At 41.5% G+C, this 18,024-nt stretch overlaps 3 protein-coding genes across 4 annotated transcripts in view; all 3 read left to right on the top strand.

The window, feature by feature from the left end:
* Positions 1-1,114: 1,114 nt before the first annotated feature.
* On the top strand, positions 1,115-6,215 carry LOC100871865 (maspardin). Of its 2 annotated transcripts, XM_086906663.1 has the most exons (9): positions 1,153-1,365; positions 1,569-1,729; positions 2,103-2,237; positions 2,313-2,418; positions 2,503-2,623; positions 2,827-2,935; positions 3,018-3,266; positions 3,356-3,423; positions 6,084-6,215. In XM_086906663.1, the coding sequence occupies exons 2-8, from the start codon at positions 1,631-1,633 to the stop codon at positions 3,413-3,415; spliced, it is 879 nt and encodes a 292-aa protein (XP_086762789.1). In that variant the 5' UTR covers positions 1,153-1,365; positions 1,569-1,630; the 3' UTR covers positions 3,416-3,423; positions 6,084-6,215. The 2 variants fall into 2 exon arrangements, with proteins under 2 accessions (XP_003696873.1, XP_086762789.1); XM_003696825.4 differs by lacking the exon at positions 6,084-6,215 and having other exon boundaries at positions 1,115-1,365; positions 3,356-4,055.
* On the top strand, positions 6,205-8,292 carry LOC100871986 (major facilitator superfamily domain-containing protein 12). The gene is made up of 6 exons (XM_003696826.4): positions 6,205-6,391; positions 6,525-6,807; positions 6,903-7,017; positions 7,176-7,544; positions 7,640-7,893; positions 7,976-8,292. The coding sequence occupies exons 1-6, from the start codon at positions 6,205-6,207 to the stop codon at positions 8,094-8,096; spliced, it is 1,329 nt and encodes a 442-aa protein (XP_003696874.3). The 3' UTR covers positions 8,097-8,292.
* Positions 8,293-8,907: 615 nt separating this feature from the next.
* InR-2 (insulin-like receptor-like) overlaps positions 8,908-18,024 on the top strand; it is a 54,745-nt gene continuing 45,628 nt past the window's right edge. The window contains exon 1 of the mRNA XM_086906661.1: positions 8,908-9,454. The gene's annotated coding sequence lies outside the window, so the exon portion shown is untranslated. The remainder of the gene's footprint in view (positions 9,455-18,024) is intronic.

The raw sequence follows: 18,024 nt of genomic DNA, 5'->3' as shown, positions 1-18,024 counted from the left end.
AGAAAGATTATTTGGACGTTCATCGAACGCCTATAAGTATGCTTATACATAGATATGCAACCAGCTATGCCACACCCTTACACGATTCGGTGGTTGCGATCCTCCTTCGCTGGCTGTGCAAATATTTACTATGATTATCCGCGCAAATCAACAATACACAAATACTTAACATGGAATTACGGATGGAAAACGGTTAGCAGCATTCTATCTTCGATAACATTTTTTTATTTATTCAGACATAATTACGGTTTACGTAAAATTTCATTGATAAAATCTTTGTTTCATTTTTAAATATATAGATTATGACAAATAATGTTCGAAAGAACTAATAAAAAGTTATTTAAAAATACAAAGTAACGCGATATAAAACAACAATCTATAAGAATTTACAACCAATTATTAACGGATGATAATAGCTAGAGGTACAAAAATAAATATTTTTGTTACCTTAGTTTCACTATTGCTGCCATCTAGTAGAATATATTCATATTCATATTCGACGGTTGTAATTATTTTAAATTAAAAAATATATTTAAAAAAACGTTACTATATCGTATATGATGTAATAAATCGTTCATATCATATGTTTATATAAATATTATCACAAATGGACAAGATAGTATTATCATCCGATCAAATTTTTTTTTATTACAAACTCTGAAAATCTTTTATCATTTCATTGTCATTATCAATATTATCGATTTATTTAATTTCAAACCCTTTATTCCTTTCCAAGATAATAAGATAATTAAATAAATAAAAAGATTCAATAATAAAATTTAATATTGCATTTAATAGTGTAAAAAATTATAGATTATAGACATTGAAGTACCATCTAGCGGTGAATTAATAGAACTATTATATAGATAGAAGAAATAAAATAAAAAAATATGAATTTCTTAATTATTGAGTTAAAATTTTTAACTTTTAATAACTTACATTAAAATACTTATATTTTAGAATATAATTCGATATAAATTTTATCCAAATATTTTCAAATTTCAATGACACATAGAAAATGATACGATATTAACCATAATATGATAAAATAAACTATGACAATACCAACATGACACAATACGTACGCGTATGCGTACGCGTATGCGCATGCGCACTAACGGTAGTGAGAATGTAACGAATCTTATGCAAAGAATGAGAGAGACAAAAGACGACGATGCTCGGAAGGGGGTGTAAACTTAACAGAACTGTCGGGATATTCTCACAAACAAGTGCTATTAAAGTAATTTGACCTTTGAAATTACTGGATAACTCGGTTATTTTCCTATAATAACCTTTACGTATTCAGGATGTCCATTAAGAATAACGATATAAGAAGAACCGTCCGACACGTAACCTGCTCTTGAGGTAGATTTAATCTAATATTGAATATACAATTGTAATTATTACATGTATTTTTTCTCGTACACTTAAATTTTAAATAAATCTTAATTTATATTTTGATCATTCAAAAATAATCTCCTATATATAATTTTGAATAATCGAATAATACTAAAATTTGGATAATCGTGGATAATTTTATTCTTTTTTTTCTTTGTCTATTTTTATAGATACTGGTATTTCGAACATAAGCAACGATAAACATTAGATACAATCGACAACAATAAAAAAAATGTCGTGTACGAGCGAGCTTTCTCGATCACAGGAATATCTCAGCTTTCGTAGTTCCGTCCCGCTTAGAAAAATCGTCGTTGATGCCGATGGTACTAAGGTAATTGTTAAGCTTAATTTTATATCGAATTTTTAAAGATTTTATTCAACAAGATTAACAAGATTAGTTTAAAATTGATATCCATCCGATGACCTCACGATTAGAACTAAACAAATCTTATATCCGAAGATATAATCGAATCCATGATCGAAAGTCAATAAGTATTGAATGTTTTTTTGTTGAATAATAATATTTATTTTATATATTATATTGTGTTCGATTTCTGCTTTAAAATCGAAATATTGCTATCAATATTATCGTTAATCGCACAAATTAAACGGAACGTGGATTTCTTTTTATCTTTATTTGAAATGTTTAACGGTTTTATATCGAAACTGTTTTTATATTATAGATAAGAATAATAATCTTTTAGGGATGGAAAGTATACGATTCTAGTCCAAAAACCATTAAATGTCCACTTATATGTCTTCCGCCGGTTAGTGGGACAGCCGATATTTTTTTTAAACAAGTACTGGGCTTAGCAGCAAAAGGATACAGAATCATATCAGTAAGTTTTACAAACATTTATAAATACGTATAAATTTTATGTTAATGAAATGATTGATGTAAAATAATATTTCAGGCTGAACCGCCCGTGTATTGGAACGTTAAAGAATGGTGCGATGGATTTAAAAAACTTTTGGATTATATGGAATTGGATAAGGTGCATCTTTTCGGCGCTTCATTAGGTTAGAACGTACGAACCTGAAATTTCATACCCGATATGACAAGAGATGTATCTTCGATGTTTCAATTGAAATATTTATTTTCAGGTGGATTTCTGGCGCAAAAATTTACCGAAGTGAATGCTCATTGTCCTAGAGTAGTATCGTTGGTTTTATGTAACTCGTTCACGGACACGTCGGTGTTCAGTTACAATGATTCCGCGACAATGTAAGTATATATATTATGTTATTTCTATTATTAGTACGTATAATTATACGTTCTTTTTTTTTAACGACTATAAATTCAAATGAATTCACCGTATTTCATTTTGTTTGATTCTCACTTGTTTCGAGATAAGTACAAGAGAATGCGATATGTTATCTCGAATATTTTTGCGTAATATAACAATTGCTAATCAATTCAAATTGTAGCTTTTGGATTTTGCCATCATTGGTATTAAAAAAGATGTTAATGGGAAATTTTGTAACGGATAAAATGGACGGAGAGATTGTTGAGGCGATTGATTTTATGGTAGAAAGAGTATGTATCTCCGTGAATGTTTTTTCTTTGTCATTTATTATTCTTAAAAATCATTACATGAATATTATGCATCTGTTCGCAGTTGGAAAGTTTGACGCAACCGGAGTTAGCGTCTCGATTAACGATGAATTGTGTCAATTGTTACGTACAACCGCAAAAAGTGTGTCACTTACCTATCACCATTATAGATGTTTTTGACGAGTACGCGTTATCGAACTCGGTGAGAGAAGAAGTGTATAAATGTTATCCAAATGCTAAATTGGCACATTTAAAAAGTGGCGGAAATTTTCCATATTTAAGTCGAGCGGCAGAAGTAAATTTACATTTACAGGTAATTATTACTTACTTTGAATTAAACTTATGGTATCAACGCAATTGATGATACTTATATTATTAAGTGAAAGTAAAATATATTTACAGATACACTTAAGGCAGTTTGAAGGTACTGAATATGCTGCTTCTGAAAGAAAAAAATTATAGCGTCATTGGTATGGAATTGAAACAGAATGATTTATAATTATCATTCCAATAATGCATTTTACATGTAATGATATTACACATGATTCTCTATTTATTCTCTAATCAGCAATCTGTCTGATTTAAAATTGTCAATAACGCATACTAAGATGTATGATTGTTATAACAATATTGAAACGGTTTTAAATATATTCGCCATATCAAATATGCCTAAGTAATTTATGTATATACATATTAGTATTGTAAAACACTTATGCTATTTTTATCGTGATATTTGAAAATATTTCTTATCGTGTATTTTCTTAGGCGAATATTTATTAATCGTAAGTTTCGAAAATGAATTCGAAATATAAAATAATTCCTATATTGTTTTCGATCAAACAATAGCATATTCTATAAAATATTAATATATAATAATAATTTTTATGAAAAAGAAACAAAATTGAAAAAAAAAATATTTGTTATAGATAAAAAAAACTCAATCAAATATGCAACTAAATGTAAGTTAGTTAAGAAGAAACAAATTGAAAATATATACATATTAAAATTAAGGCATACATCGCGATTAAATAAATATATATTTAATTCCCAATTGTATACCTAAGCTCGTTCGAAATAAACATATAATTTTGTAAAAAAAAAATGGTCTAGAAACATTAAGAAACAATCGTGAAAGATATGAACTTGATACGTTTCATTCAATAAAATATTAACTGAATTAAGATGATTTGCTTCGAGATGGTTTGCTCTGTCGGTGAATGAACTTCGAAGACGGTATACTCTCCAAGATATTCTAACAGAGAGACCGTACAAGAACTTGTTCGGTATCGATTTCTCAACATGCGCTCTCTCTCTCCCGTTTCTTTTAAACGAGATTGGATTACACAGAGTCTCTCTTGTCTATCTATGGGACACCTTACATTCACCTATATACGCATTAATTACACACTATACACCGCAAAATTCTGAGCAACTTGCCAACTTTCGAACACGAAACTTTTTTGTACATATGTATTGATATATCAAAAATTTCCTATTAATAATAAGTTTGTCTCGAACTATATTATTTACATACGGTTGTAGAAAATACTTTTTTTTAAGTTATAAAATAATCGTTTTTTATTTTACACAATATTTCCAGATATCGTTCTTCAGATACTTTAGCCTCAAGAAATATTTTTCGCCGATTCTTATATTAATTCCTTTTTACAATATTAAGATATATATAAGATATCGTTTATCTGCAAAGTTTTCTGGATCTTATTTGAAACTGATTGTTTCGGAAGTTCGAGTTTCCAGTAAGTTTGCCAATTTTAATCTCACGAATAAAGGATTTTTACGATCGATAAGATTACGATTATCAAAGAGCAATATCAAATAATCGATTTAACGATAATGTTTGATGCCGTAAAGCGGGAAACAAGGGACATTTGAAAGTTCAGTCGTTCGAGTGGTCACGTCGCGGATAGTCGACGCGTGTTTCGCTCACGGCCGCGAACGGAATGCGTACACCCGACGATTATCGATGCACGCATCGAAAATTAATCCGTTCCGTTTTGTGTCGCCCGTAACGATACGACACGTGAATTTCTTGTAAACATCGCACTTTTGACGTACGTCGAGACGTGATCCTATCGAGATTCCCTCGAATTCTTCTCGGCTGCAAGTGAATCGTGATTGCAAAGAGTTTCGTCGCACGTTCCGACGCGGTTAAAAGACGATCGATAGCTGAATAGAAAAAGCGGAAGAGCGAATAATCGCGAAAAACAAATACCCGGGTACCTGATCTCATCCGGTAGGCGTGTGGAATTCGATACTACCGGCGTGTAATCGTGAAACGTTTTGTGAATATTGAAGGCACAGTTTGCCGACGATTCCTGGACTGTAGATAACGTATCCTAGTTTCTTGCGGTCGATCGATCGGCTAACAAGCTTTCCGCGACGCGGATTTCTTCGACGTGAATAGCCTTAAGCGGAAATCGTGTCCAGAAACTGATTCGCGGGTGAAAGGAAGGCGAATTGCGAGGCGAATTTTCCTTGAAAATATAAGGGTCTGGTGTGTCAACAAGTTTGTTACTCGGACGGATGTATGATTTCTTTTTGAGATATTACTGATATTTCCGGTGTTATCGCGATCTATCGCAACTAAGTAAACAGACGCTTCGATGAAAATACCAATAAATGAATGTAAGTTGTTGACTCGACGCGTAAAAAAGTTTCTCTAAAAAGGAGGATACTTGCTAAAATTTTGAAACGTTCACAATACTTTCGAGATTTACGTGATCGGTTTTACATAACGGTCTTCTCACAAACAAAAAAAAATATATTGTACTCGTAATTAATTGAAAGTTAATTAGAGAAGAATAGAACGTGTTTACACGTGCTTCACGCGTCTTCGAAACTCGCACAATAATTAACGTGACGTCAATAATAGTATTTCTACGATTACAATTAACAACAAATTATCATATTTCGTATTATTCGATAAAAATGTGAATACAGCGGGGTAACGTATATCATACGCTTATTCACAATTTACATTAATTTTCGATTTGTATGCTTTAATAATTTTTTTTAATTATAATAATGATTAACGTAGTTAAAAATTTTATATCTGCGATATGAAAATACTTTGTGGAAAATGTTTGAATAAATACGATTTTATTTACAGAAAGAAACGCTAAAAAATGGACAATTCTTTGAATGATCGCAACGAATTCACTTGAAACGGATCGAAAATTTTGTTTTCGAGAAACAATCGTATTTCGAAAATTTGAATCGATTCTTCGAAAATGGAAAACGCGGAGGAACAATCTCCTTTATTGGAGAGGAAAATAAGCACGTCGACGAAAATCGCTTATGCCTTGGGACATATTTTCAATGACCTCGCTGCAGCCATGTGGTTCTCCTACACCCTGATTTATTTTCAAAGGGTGGCCTTGTTGGAGCCGATCGTTGCTGGTGCTCTTCTACTTTTGGGTAAAAAAGAAAAAAAAAAAAACTGAAAGAGAAAATCAAATTTTCCTTAAATTAAGAAAATCGTCAGATGGTCGAAAGAAAAAAAATTGAAAAAAAATTTGGAAATATCTAAAGCGTTCCTTTGTCCTTTAAGGTCAGATCATCGACGCCTTCATGACTCCTGTCTTCGGCGTATTGGTCGATCGATACCTGAAGAAAAAGATCTGGCATATTATCGGATCTGTGATGGTCACGCTATCGTTCCCAGTGATCTTTGGTGGGTTTAACAAATCGTCACACGTAAGTATCATGCTTCTTTACGTGGCCAGCATCGCCGTATTTCAAACCGGATGGGCAGCTGTGCAGATATCGCATTTGTCCATGATCCCTGCGTTAACGAATTCGTTGCTGGCACGGGCAGACTTAACTGCGATAAGGTGATTTTCAAGGTTTTAATTTTCACCGTCCCTTTTCTTCTTATATCTATTATATTTTGATCCACCATTATAAAATGATGTCTTATGGAACACAGGTATTCCGCCCAAGTTGGATCAGCCGTTGCAGTATTCATCGTTACGTGGATAGTTCTACCCACGGATGAAGAGGCAATGGGACGATTGGTCGAGGAGGACAGTTATAAATTTAGAGTATGCCATTGAAATCTAACAACTGTCCGTTCCATAGTGTACATTGAATGGAAATGGACGTCGTAAAAGAAAAAAAAAAAAAAAAACATTCTTAAATGCTTAAATTTTATTACGAGAGAAATCCCTAATGGATGCTTAATGAAAATTTCTCGTTGCAGAATATCGTTTTGACTTTAACGTCCATTGGTTTGATGGCCACCATACTCTTCCACGTGTTTCTAAAAGAAAATTTATTAGAGGATTACGAATCGCACAAAGGGAATATCGAAGAGGCTAAAAGATTGTTCGATAGCTCTCAAAGTGGTCGAACCTCTTTGGTCGGCACGACAATTTTACTTAGAGTGGCTATGTTGTACGTAGCCAGCAGACTTTTCATTACGTTGGCCACGGTGTATTTGCCGTTGTACATAGAAGAAACGGATATCGATGGAAAAGAGGCCCTCGCCACTGTTCCATTGGTCTCCTACGTATCTTCCTTTGTTGCCGCTTTGTTACTAAAGTACATAAACAAATCGTGCGGAACAAAGGTGTGTATATGAAATAAAAGTGCATTTGTGGTTGATAGAAGTGTCGAGTGTACCATCGTCACGTGAAATGTTATTTATTTATCGTTCCTCATCAGGTATGTTACTTTTTGGGCACGTTAATTGGCGTAATTTCTGCTGCGGTCACGGAATACGGAGGGACTTCGAAGACAATTTTATACATCGTGGCGATTTTAATCGGAAGTGCAAGCTCGATCACAATGGTCACAGCGTTGAGCGTGACGGCGGAGATAATTGGTCCGCGAACAGAGCGAAGCGCCATCGTTTATTCGATCGTAACATTTTTTGACAAAGTTGTTACGGGACTCGTTGTCATCTTTATCGAGAAATTGTGAGAAAATTGATACTTCTCGAATATTTATTAAGTATTGTTAAAAGATGGAAGATAAGAGTATTTTTTTTTTTTTTTTCAGGAGATGCACGCAACCAACGTACTGTCCAAATTATAACAGAGATACTTTGGCCCTTGTGTGCGTTCTTTCCATGCTTCTCGGACTTGTCACACTATTTTCAGTTTCGCGATGTTTAAATTAAGAATAAGTACAAGAATTTTTCTATAACAAGAAAAAAAAAAAAAAAGAAAAAGAATCATTGAATGCACCTTTACATCCTCGTATATATTTCATCTTGTAACCAAGGATCATTTCATACTTTCGTACTTTTCCATTTTTACACGAAGAATATTTACATACGAGTAAACTTTTACAATAAAATAATAATTATTAAACAATTTTTTCCAAATATTAAATCCAATTATCACGAGTTTGGAATTATATTTTCCCGCCAATTGTGCGTTGTTGCGATAACATATATATATGTGTGTAAAGGAGAAATCGTTTTTATCGACGCGATTGAAATTTTTGCAGATAGATGTCGTTGTAGGGTTGCGGTATACCCTTGGAAATTTCCAACAAACGGCGTGGTGGCAGCGCTAAAGGTACGATGACCTGCTCGATTTACACGTTACGTGGCGCATCGTGGTTGCGTTGTAGAACGTAAGACGAGATCCGTTGAATTCTACTTGGCCGTTATGTCTCGTCGGAGCATATAGCACTTATCGTATGGACCTAACGATAGATACGAGCAAGATTCGAGAAAAGGGAGGGGAACACAGACGAGCGAGTCAATCTCGAAAAGAAAGACAGAGAGGTTGAGGAAAACGAGAACGGAATAAGGAGGGAGGAAGAAGGAATGAACGTGAACGCGCGCGCGCGCGCACGAGTTTGCTCAGGCCGTTAGAGAGGAAAGGATAGGAGAAGGAAGAGGGAGCGAGAAAGGAAGAGGGAAAGAGAGAGGGAGAAAAGCAGGCGAACGAAGGCGCTTTGGTGGACCACGAGGCAACGACAAACGGCGCATACATCGCCTCGTGCGAACATGGCCCGGAAGGTGCGCGTGAGGCTACTGCGCAGAGTCTTGTTTTGCTCGGCGGGACGAGGGGAATACGGAGGCGGACGCATGTTCACGGGGCATGGCGTGGTGCGCGTTCTAGTAAACAACTTGTGTGCGACTCATGCGGGGAATCTGCGTCCCGAGTAATCGTGATTTTTCTGTCGAACAAGCGCGATACGTCGGTTCAGAATGAATTGTACCGTACACGGATAAATCATTTGCCTTGTGTCTCGAGAACACGGCCTCATACGTGGAATTATTAGTGCGGTTTAACCAAGTTTGTCGGTTTCTCTCTTTGAGAACTCGACCGCGGACCACCGCGTGTGTTCCTCTCTACGCGTATGTGTTTACGTGTGTAGTGACTGATACGCGTGTTTACATAGAACAAGTGTCGCCGGTGTTGACCGATTTCCAGTGTCATCAATCGACTTTCGATCGGCTTCGAGTTTCGACGTTTCGTCGGAGTCATTCGTCTTCGTTTTCCTCCGTTCCACGTTGACACGGTAGGTTCAATCTCGTGGAATTCGTTTGATAGAATAGCCACCGAATTCGATCTCGGCCACGGCGTCGTATCCATCGAACACCGTGCCCGTGATGTATTTTCGGAGTAGCGCCATGCTTGGCCACGACTATGCTCTACGAACCGCGAAATCGAAAGACGCGTGTTCGAGTTCACGATATCGGCGTCTCACCGATCGAATTTTCGCTGGATATTTATCCGTTTCCCTTGTACAAATACGCGCCAATATTGCAAGACAATCGATTCGAGCATTCACTTTGAACGCCGCTTTCGATTCTCATTGATCGTCTGTTTAGCCGCTGTCAGTACCCTAGTCGGTCAGGCTCGCGCGCGCGTTTCTCTTTCACGTATTCGAATGCTTGGTAAACGGTCGTATGGAAAACGAAGGCGTAGAACGAAGGCGTAAAGGAAGTGCGCGATCGTTTACCTCTGACGTATGACATACGATCGATTATGGATATATCACGCGTCTCAAGTTTCCTCTAGACCGGATAAAGATCGATTCGGCGAAGTGGATTGTCGTAACGGATGGTTTCGCGGAGAACGCGTTAAGCCGATATCAATGGTCTCGCAGCTACTGCTACGACATGTGAAAATCGTATACGTAGTAGTTGGAGCGTGTTGCGTTCCCTCGTGGGGTGAGTAGGGGAATCGGGGTGTAAAAATGGAAGTTGGAAGAGGGACGGAGAGAAAGAGATAGAGACGCGTTAGAGAAATAGGTTGGGGAAAAAGACAAGGAAGGAAATAAAACAGTGGCGTGCGAATTGGTCGAAGAAATCGGGAGCGGTGGAGCACGCGATCGATGTCTGTGTCGATCGCCGTAGCCAGTTCCTCGGTAAAAGGTCCTCGGAACGTCAATAGGCAGAGCGGCGCAGCTATATCGCATTCCACGTTATTTCTCTCTTTAGTCACTGACCTCGCGACTGTTCGGCCAACCTCGTTTCGTCGCCACTCTCGCCTCCTTGTTTACCACTCTCGACCGATTCCGAGTCGACCTCCGCTCCGAAGCTTCCTCTCGGCTTCTGTCTGTCTCTCGTTCTGCTCCTATTTCTCTCGTAAACCGAACTTTTTAAAGGACTTGGCTCCGACTACGGACGATCTACAGAGGTGACGAAATAAATATATCGAGGATAAATATATATTCACAAAATTAATCGTATAATATTTTTTTTTTTTTTTTCAATATATTTGTTGTAAATCGGTGCAATTGTGATTAATGAGGTTTTTAGAACGCATGTCTAGTTTGCGCCAGCTGTTTGTTGCACGCTCGTAAAACTGATTTAGATTCTCCTCTACAAAATGTAGCAAGTTTAGCAAATAGGAAATGAAAAGCCAGTGTACGTGTATATAAATTTGATAGCTCGTTGATAGCTCGAAGTGAGAATATTAACAAAGTCGGTCTTCTCGTTTTCACCGTAATTTATTAAGAGGATAAAGTAATCATTGACGCGATCTAAACGATTCTCGTAATTCGTTCATCGATCAACAAATATTTTCCAATATTGATCAAACGTGTACCGTTTTTTTTTCTCTTTTTTTTTTTTTTTTTCTTTTTTTCTTCACGAAAAACAATTTACTTCCTAAGGATCGAATCCGAGAATTCGATCGACTCGATGACAAAGAACGACGGAATATCCTTTTACGCACGATCGAAGAAACGCCCTGAAAAACCAACTTGGTCCGAAAGCGACGAAGACGACTATGTTTACATCTGGACGACCTTGGATGTACACAGGGTGATTGTAATCGAATAAACAGGCTTCTCGATACATGCCACGAACGCGGGAAAATATTCCCGCACTATTGGACGATTAGCACGATTCTACAGTCGGTTCACGAGACAGTTGGTTGTGACATTTAAGGAAAGGGTCAGACACGTGGCGCGCGTTTTTCGAAACTATTCTCCGGGCGTGTGTTCGTGCGTTCCCCCTCGATCCCGATGAATTAAACGAACCGTAAAGTATAAACGCACGAATTTTCGGCCTCTTTACCGCGACAACAAAATAGTCCGTGCTCGGTAAGTAAAATTTGTATCGTCGTCAACGGCTCGATCGGTTGCGTAACGTGTGTTCACGTATCACGAGTTGTATTCGCGTACGCGTCGCAAACAAAATTTTTATTGCGTTAGTCGCTACCACCTCGTTCTTAACATTCTGCGCCGCAATCTCGCCTCCGACTCCATTTTCCCGGGCTTGCGTAAGAAAACGCAAACCCGACACGGGCTCCGCTCCATCTTACGTCGTAAATAACGATCCTCCGATGCCTCTGATTGCTTCGTCACCGCGAAAGCGTCACAACGTGCTCGTCAACGACGTTCTATTCACGTTCTATTCCCGCTATAATCGTCCCTCCTACCTACCTATTCCGTTTTCGGTTTCCGCGATCGGCACAGACGCACGTAAATATCTTATCGCGAGCACGCGCCTTTCCTCGAATCTAGCTTCGTCACTATTTTGTTACTATGTGTCGTACCTAGCGCCGGCGTCACGCGCGTGTATACGTGAAATATAGTATCGACATAACGATCAACGAGTTTAACGATATTCTTAAAACGACTGGGCTTAAATAAATTTTAAATTCACTATCGTTCGAGTATCGTTCAAATTTTTCATATTTTTCGATTTTGATTGAATCGATCGTATTGCATGGTGTTTCGATCGCGAAAATTTTTTTTAAAAGCCGATCAATTTTCGCTTTTTCGCCGAAGCCATCCGCTGATTTTTTACACGCGCTTATGTACATTCGCGTTGGAAGATATATAATGGCTGTGGCAACTGTCGACATTCGTTGCGCAAGGAGTTCACATGGATAAAGATCGCCTTTTGTGACCAGTGTTTTCTCCTTGCTTGCGAACTTAACGCGTTTGTATATCCCTATCCTCGCTTTTAGATCGCGTAGATTAATTATGCGCTTTGTTTCCCATTGTTTGTTTACATTTCCTTAGAGATCGTCGATTATAATTGGCGAGTTAGTTACCGGTCAACGATCGGTAAGAAGAAGAAGAAGAAGAAGAAGAAAAGAATCATTGTTACTTTGTAACGATACACTTTGCAGGGAGAAAGAGAAGATGTATAAACAGTTGCGATTAAACTTTTGCCGAAATTCTTCGCTTCGAAAGATTGATCATCATCGTTGGAAAATCCATGGGCACAGTGTGTGACTTCCGCCGTCACGTCCGGCATCACCTTCGACGGTGCGAATTGATCGGTATTAATTAACCGAGAAGCGGTGCTAGCCAAGTTAAGGAGATCGACTGCCCCCTATCCGGCTTTCATTATCACGTGTGCAAGGGGCGTTAATTAATGCGAATACGTCGAATACGCGTATCGGTCGATTGTTCTTTTCTTCCCGTGGGGGAGGCTTTATCCATCGAGTCGTGATCCATCCACGTGGATGGAATCGCGTTCAGAGATCCACCAATGCATTTATTAAGCGGACGATGAAGAAAACTGGGACGATCCTGGGATCGTGGAATGCGCAGGAGGATGGTCGCGCGAAACAAAGAATAGCGGGAGGGAAATGGGAAAAGGAGAAGAAGAGGAGGAGGCGAATGGATTCAAAGAAGGAGACGATAAAGTACGAAGGGGAAAGAGAGAGGGAATGGGTGCCCTTCCTTCCATCAATGCCGCTGCTCGACCACGTTAAGTATGCAAACTGTGGCTATGCAGAGGCGCTGCTAGCGCTGGTTTTACCTTCCACGAACTATATTTCATTCGGGCGTATGTGTGTAGCCCGCGCCACGATGGGAACACATCGCATTCCACGCGTGTACGCGCCTTGTCCCAAAACCGTTCACACGGTCAAATACACAAGGGCACCCACGTTCCTCTCTCGCTCGTGGACATCGTCTTTTCCTCCCTCGACCCACCCGCCTTTTGTTGCACTTGTTGCGATTTTGCCGCAGTTAATGCGAGACGCACGCCCTTTCTCCGTGTATCTATCTACGCCACGCAACGGGCAGAAATTTCTTTTTTCCCTTCTTTTCTCTCTTTCTTTTTCTCTTCCAATCCGAGAACTCTCGAATAGGTCTGGTATAATCGGTCCTCGTTGCCCCGAAAACCCGTCTCGACCTATTTCCCCCATTCATCGAGCGGGTATGCGCGTCCCCCATTCGACGAGGCATTCGTTCCGTTGTTCCAAAATTTCCTCGCTTCCCGTGGACGGATAAATTATTCGATCGAGCGGATATATCGGCGAGGATTTAATCGAGCGCGAAACTGTGGCCTATCGGGTTGCGGAAGCAAAAAAAAAAAAAAAGTTGATCATTTCTCCGATGACGTTTCATCGACGACGCGTGGACGACGTCGATGACGAGGTTTCTCTGTTTATGCTTGGACAGGCATCCTCGACGCGCATCTACACGTATATACACGCTCTCGACTCTTCAGCCTTGGCACATATACCCGATCGTGTAGTGGTGCGGTCGCGTGCACGACCTATTGCCACCTATGTACCCGTGTGCACGTATAAAATATATATATATACATATATATGTATATATATTATACGTAGTAGTCGGTAGAGAGATTGGAAGGGCGACGAATGGAGACAAATTCAGGCGAAGGGCATCGTCCTCCTCCTCCTCCTCGTACGGATTCCCGCGGCGTACCGCAACTTTTTTTCCCTCCCCTCCCCACGTTCCATCCACGCATCCCGTAAATTACGCAACGGGCAAAAGCGGCCGTTTTCATTATTATTTGTCGCCGATCCGTCGCGCTGAATGTAGGCCGGTCGTTCTCCCGCGCGCTACGTCGGACCGGTGGCCATGGGTTTTTAAAGGAAATTATCACGGGTCCTCCACGCGAAATTGCAAAATAGCCAAGGCGAATGTTCACGGTCGGAGAAATCCGAATTCCACGAACGTTCCCGTCGTGGCTAACTAAAAAGAAAAGGAAAAAAACCTTGGGCGCGAAATGTACGTATCGGAGAAAAAACAGAGAGAGAGAGAGAGGGGGGAGAGAGAGAGAGAAAGTGAGATAAGTCTGGTTTCCTCGCGCGTTACATATTCGTCCGTTGAGACTCGGCGAAACGAATGAAAAGGCGCGAGAGTGTGGTGGTGATGGCCGTTGTCGAAGGCACGCGTGTTTCTACATAGTTACATACGTACGTCTATTATTGCGCAGTAGAGTATACGCGCTCGTGGTAACGCGAGTCCACTCGATTTGGCCGAGGCGACGATCGTAGCACGGTTTCTAGCCGGGATGTGGTAGAAAAAGAAGGGGAGGGAGACGCGTGCTGGTATCGCGAAAGGCGGCCTCCTCCTCTGTCGTGGCACGACCGACGACGCGGCGACGCATCCGCCGCCGAGCGGCGTTTCTTCGCACGCTCGCCGCGAGAGCGAGCGTTCGCTTCCACCCACACGCCTTCGACTCCTCGATAGAAATCTAGATCGTGGTCGTGGAAAACCACGCCAGATGTTCCACATTTCTAGCGAGCGCGCGTGTTTATCGGCCGAATGATCGCCTCTCTCTAGGTATACGCCGCGAATCTCCTTTGCCCCCCCACTCCCTCTCCTCTCGGCCCTTATTGCACGCTTCCGCCCGATGGCCATGAATCGACCGTCCATTCTTCGCGAATCTATTAGCCTGCTCCTCCTCGTTATCGATTATCGATGCCTCCGCGGTGTGTGACGTCGTTTCCTTCGTTGTATTAATATCGTTGCGAACGGACGAGGATCGGAAGAGGGACAGCGCGAGAACGGTGTTGCTCGTCTCGATATACAATTTTGCCGAGCCAGTTCTGTATCAGCGTCTCTCAGCGTGGAATGGGACCACGTTATTTGATTCCACGGTGTTTTTATCGCCGGAGTTATCCACCAGCCGGACCGGGCCGGGCAAAACACCTCGTCGATCCACACGTTGAAACACGCGCGAAACATCCCGCGGGATTCGATGCGGAGAGGAGAAGCGATCGATTTCTCGAATATTCGGCGCCACCGAGCTCCCCGTGTTCTCCCGTCTCGTAACGAGGCTCGGTTGGAAACGGTTCTATCGGTATCGATCGAGGGGGATGATCGTAAATGAAACGACGGGCAATAGTCGTTGGCCGGAATCTGTTTCCACGGTTGGAGGAGAAGTCGGGAAAGGATGGTCGTATTCTATTCTTCGTTTGCTCGTGGCAAACGAGTTAGGCGGACGCGCAAAGTTGATACGTAGTTGCTTTCGCTAGAGCTGGGAGGTTGCAGAGTAATCTGGGACACGATGAGCGGAGCCTCGATTTGTCTCGCGTAACACCGAGCCGCGATACGACCCGGCCGCTCTCTCTCTCTCTCTCTCCTCTCGAGAGAAGAATGTCGCGCTCTCGCCTTCCGAGATAATTAACGGTCGCTCGAACGAAATCGATAAACAACCGTGCGAGTTCAAAACTTTGCGTCCACTGGCTCGTTCGTTAGTCGGAGATTACGCGAGCGAGAGGAGGGAACAGCGTGCGACAAATCGATCCGAGGAATCGGGAATACATGGTAGTAGCGCGTAAACGGAAATCGTATAATCGGGGAACGCGCAGGTTCCCTTACGCGGTATTCGAGGGGAACCCGAACCGAAAAGGACACGAGGAGGAGAAACGACGTAATAAGCGTTCCGCGGTTTGTTCTGAACGTTCTCTCGGAGAGAGGGAGAGAGAGAGAGAGAGAGAGAGAGAGAGTGAGAAGGGGGAGGAAGAGAGAAACAAAGCGAAGGAAGAGGAAGGGAAAAAAGCACCGACAATAGTCCAACGGCCACGGGCAAAACGACCAAAACAAATGTCTCACTAGTATATAACAACCACATTCCACTGCTGCCTCACGCCATATTTGAATCCTTCTCGCTACCCCCTCCGCCCCCTTAAGTTTGTTTGTCTGTCCCCTCCCTGTCCCATGTCTCGTTTCCTTTTCGTTCCCGGACGAGCCTAACGCGTTCGTCTTCTTTGCTCATCTCTCCCTTCTCCGAGCTACTCTGCCTTTTTCCTTTTTCTTCTCTCCTACTCCTTCTCTCCTTCTCTCCTTCTCTCTTCCCATCAAATTCTCTCCTCTCTCCCTTCCACGTCTCTTTCTCTCCCTCCCTCCCTCTCTCTCTCTCTCTCTCTCTCTCTCTCTCTTCTTTTTGTCGTTCTACATTACCCCTGCGACTCATTTTCCTTCTGCTTCCTCCTTGGTAGTCGATGAACAGAGAAGGGGAAGGAGAGACCACCACGACCGCGTTCCATGCTCTCTCGCTGTCCTTTGGGCGTGGGTAAATACTTAAACGAGCGCCCCAAGTGTCTTACCTATCGTTGCTAATAAACCCGTGCCTTATTGCGTCTTCGTTGCGATTCGTTTCTTTTTTTGACATCTCTCTCTCTCTCTCTCTCTCTCTGTACATCCTGTACATCCTTTCTAATTCCTTCCCTCTCTCAACTTCGTGAAATCGAGTTTTCTCCAATTTTAAGAGGTGGAAAAACGCGAAACTCTGTCTCTCTCTCTCTCTCTCTCTCGAGGTGTAAATCACCTCGAGACAAGTGAAAATGACGCGTTTCTTTCGTAAGTTTACGACGATCGTAACTTAAGAGGGCGATTAAATTGACATCTTTGTTCGAGCAACGAATTGCCTCGAAAGCTTGGAACAAAGTTGAAAAAGGATCGAGCGGAGACGACGTGTACGTACTTAGTTTTCGAAATCGATCGTTGGACGAACGGGGGAAAATTGTGACTTCTATGAATAGAAACATTAGAAATTTATCGATTTTACCGCGAAATATTTTCTCCCCCTACCTTTGTGACGGCGCATTCGCATTCGGATTCACGGTGGCAAGGCGAACGTTCTCGAATACGTTTTCTCGGTAAAAGGATCTCGACGACGAATAGGCGTCGGTGAGAGGAGAAAAAGTCGGCGAGGCGCGAAAATGTCGCCGCGGAGATTGGAGAAAGATGAAAAAGGGGCGAGTTTCCTCCACGGCCAAAATCGTCGTTTATCACGCTAGAACAGAGAATACGTTCAGTTTTCGTGGTTGCCGTCGGATGGCGTCCCTTCTATCGTCTCGCATCACCGACAGAAATTGGCATCGCGACTTCTCTCCTCCTTCCTCTCGCTCCTCGACGCTAAATCAACGCCCAACTCGATCCAATAATTCTTCTCCACTCGATACGCCAGAGATTCCGTTTAAATCGTAATAACCGGAATCGAGGGAATTTCCCGATCGATCCCACAACACGATCCATTCCCTCCCCCCTCCACTGGATCATCGATCACGTATTTACGCGGAACAGAAAGGAGGAGAAGCGCGATGCGCGTATCGATTTGATCGACGCGCGTAGAATCGAATCATTATCGCGCATCTCGTCCCCGAAAGCCCGCGTCGCGGAGGGTCTCCGTTTTCCCACGGTACGCCGGACTCTGGCGAACGCGCCGCCACGGAATTCCAGGTCGAGACCAACCAGGAACTGCGCCGCATACTGGAGAACGTGACCGTGGCTGGACGAAGTAAGAAGATGCGCTCTCCGACTCGCTTACTTCTTACGTCTTAATTCTTCTTTGCGCGGTCTTCGAACGACGCGAGTACGAGTAACGCGATATTCGCCTCCAACTACTTTTTTCCTCT

This window comes from Apis florea, unplaced genomic scaffold (assembly GCF_048593485.1).
Source record: "Apis florea isolate Af1SG1 unplaced genomic scaffold, ASM4859348v1 contig_2495_pilon, whole genome shotgun sequence".
Classification (NCBI taxonomy): domain Eukaryota; kingdom Metazoa; phylum Arthropoda; class Insecta; order Hymenoptera; family Apidae; genus Apis; species Apis florea.
The sequence above is the reverse complement of the archived record's forward strand: the minus strand, read 5'-3'. Positions and strand labels throughout refer to the sequence as shown.

Bases quoted from the DNA above. Each gene is read 5' to 3' on its own strand.
- LOC100871865 (XM_086906663.1), top strand. From the start codon at position 1,631: ATGTCGTGTACGAGCGAGCTTTCTCGATCACAGGAATATCTCAGCTTT. The intron at 2,238-2,312 runs GTAAGTTTTACA...ATAATATTTCAG, and splicing joins AAGGATACAGAATCATATCA to GCTGAACCGCCCGTGTATTG. The intron at 2,624-2,826 runs GTAAGTATATAT...TTCAAATTGTAG, and splicing joins TACAATGATTCCGCGACAAT to CTTTTGGATTTTGCCATCAT.
- LOC100871986 (XM_003696826.4), top strand. From the start codon at position 6,205: ATGGAAAACGCGGAGGAACAATCTCCTTTATTGGAGAGGAAAATAAGC. The intron at 7,018-7,175 runs GTATGCCATTGA...TTCTCGTTGCAG, and splicing joins AGGACAGTTATAAATTTAGA to AATATCGTTTTGACTTTAAC. The intron at 7,894-7,975 runs GTGAGAAAATTG...TTTTTTTTTCAG, and splicing joins GTCATCTTTATCGAGAAATT to GAGATGCACGCAACCAACGT.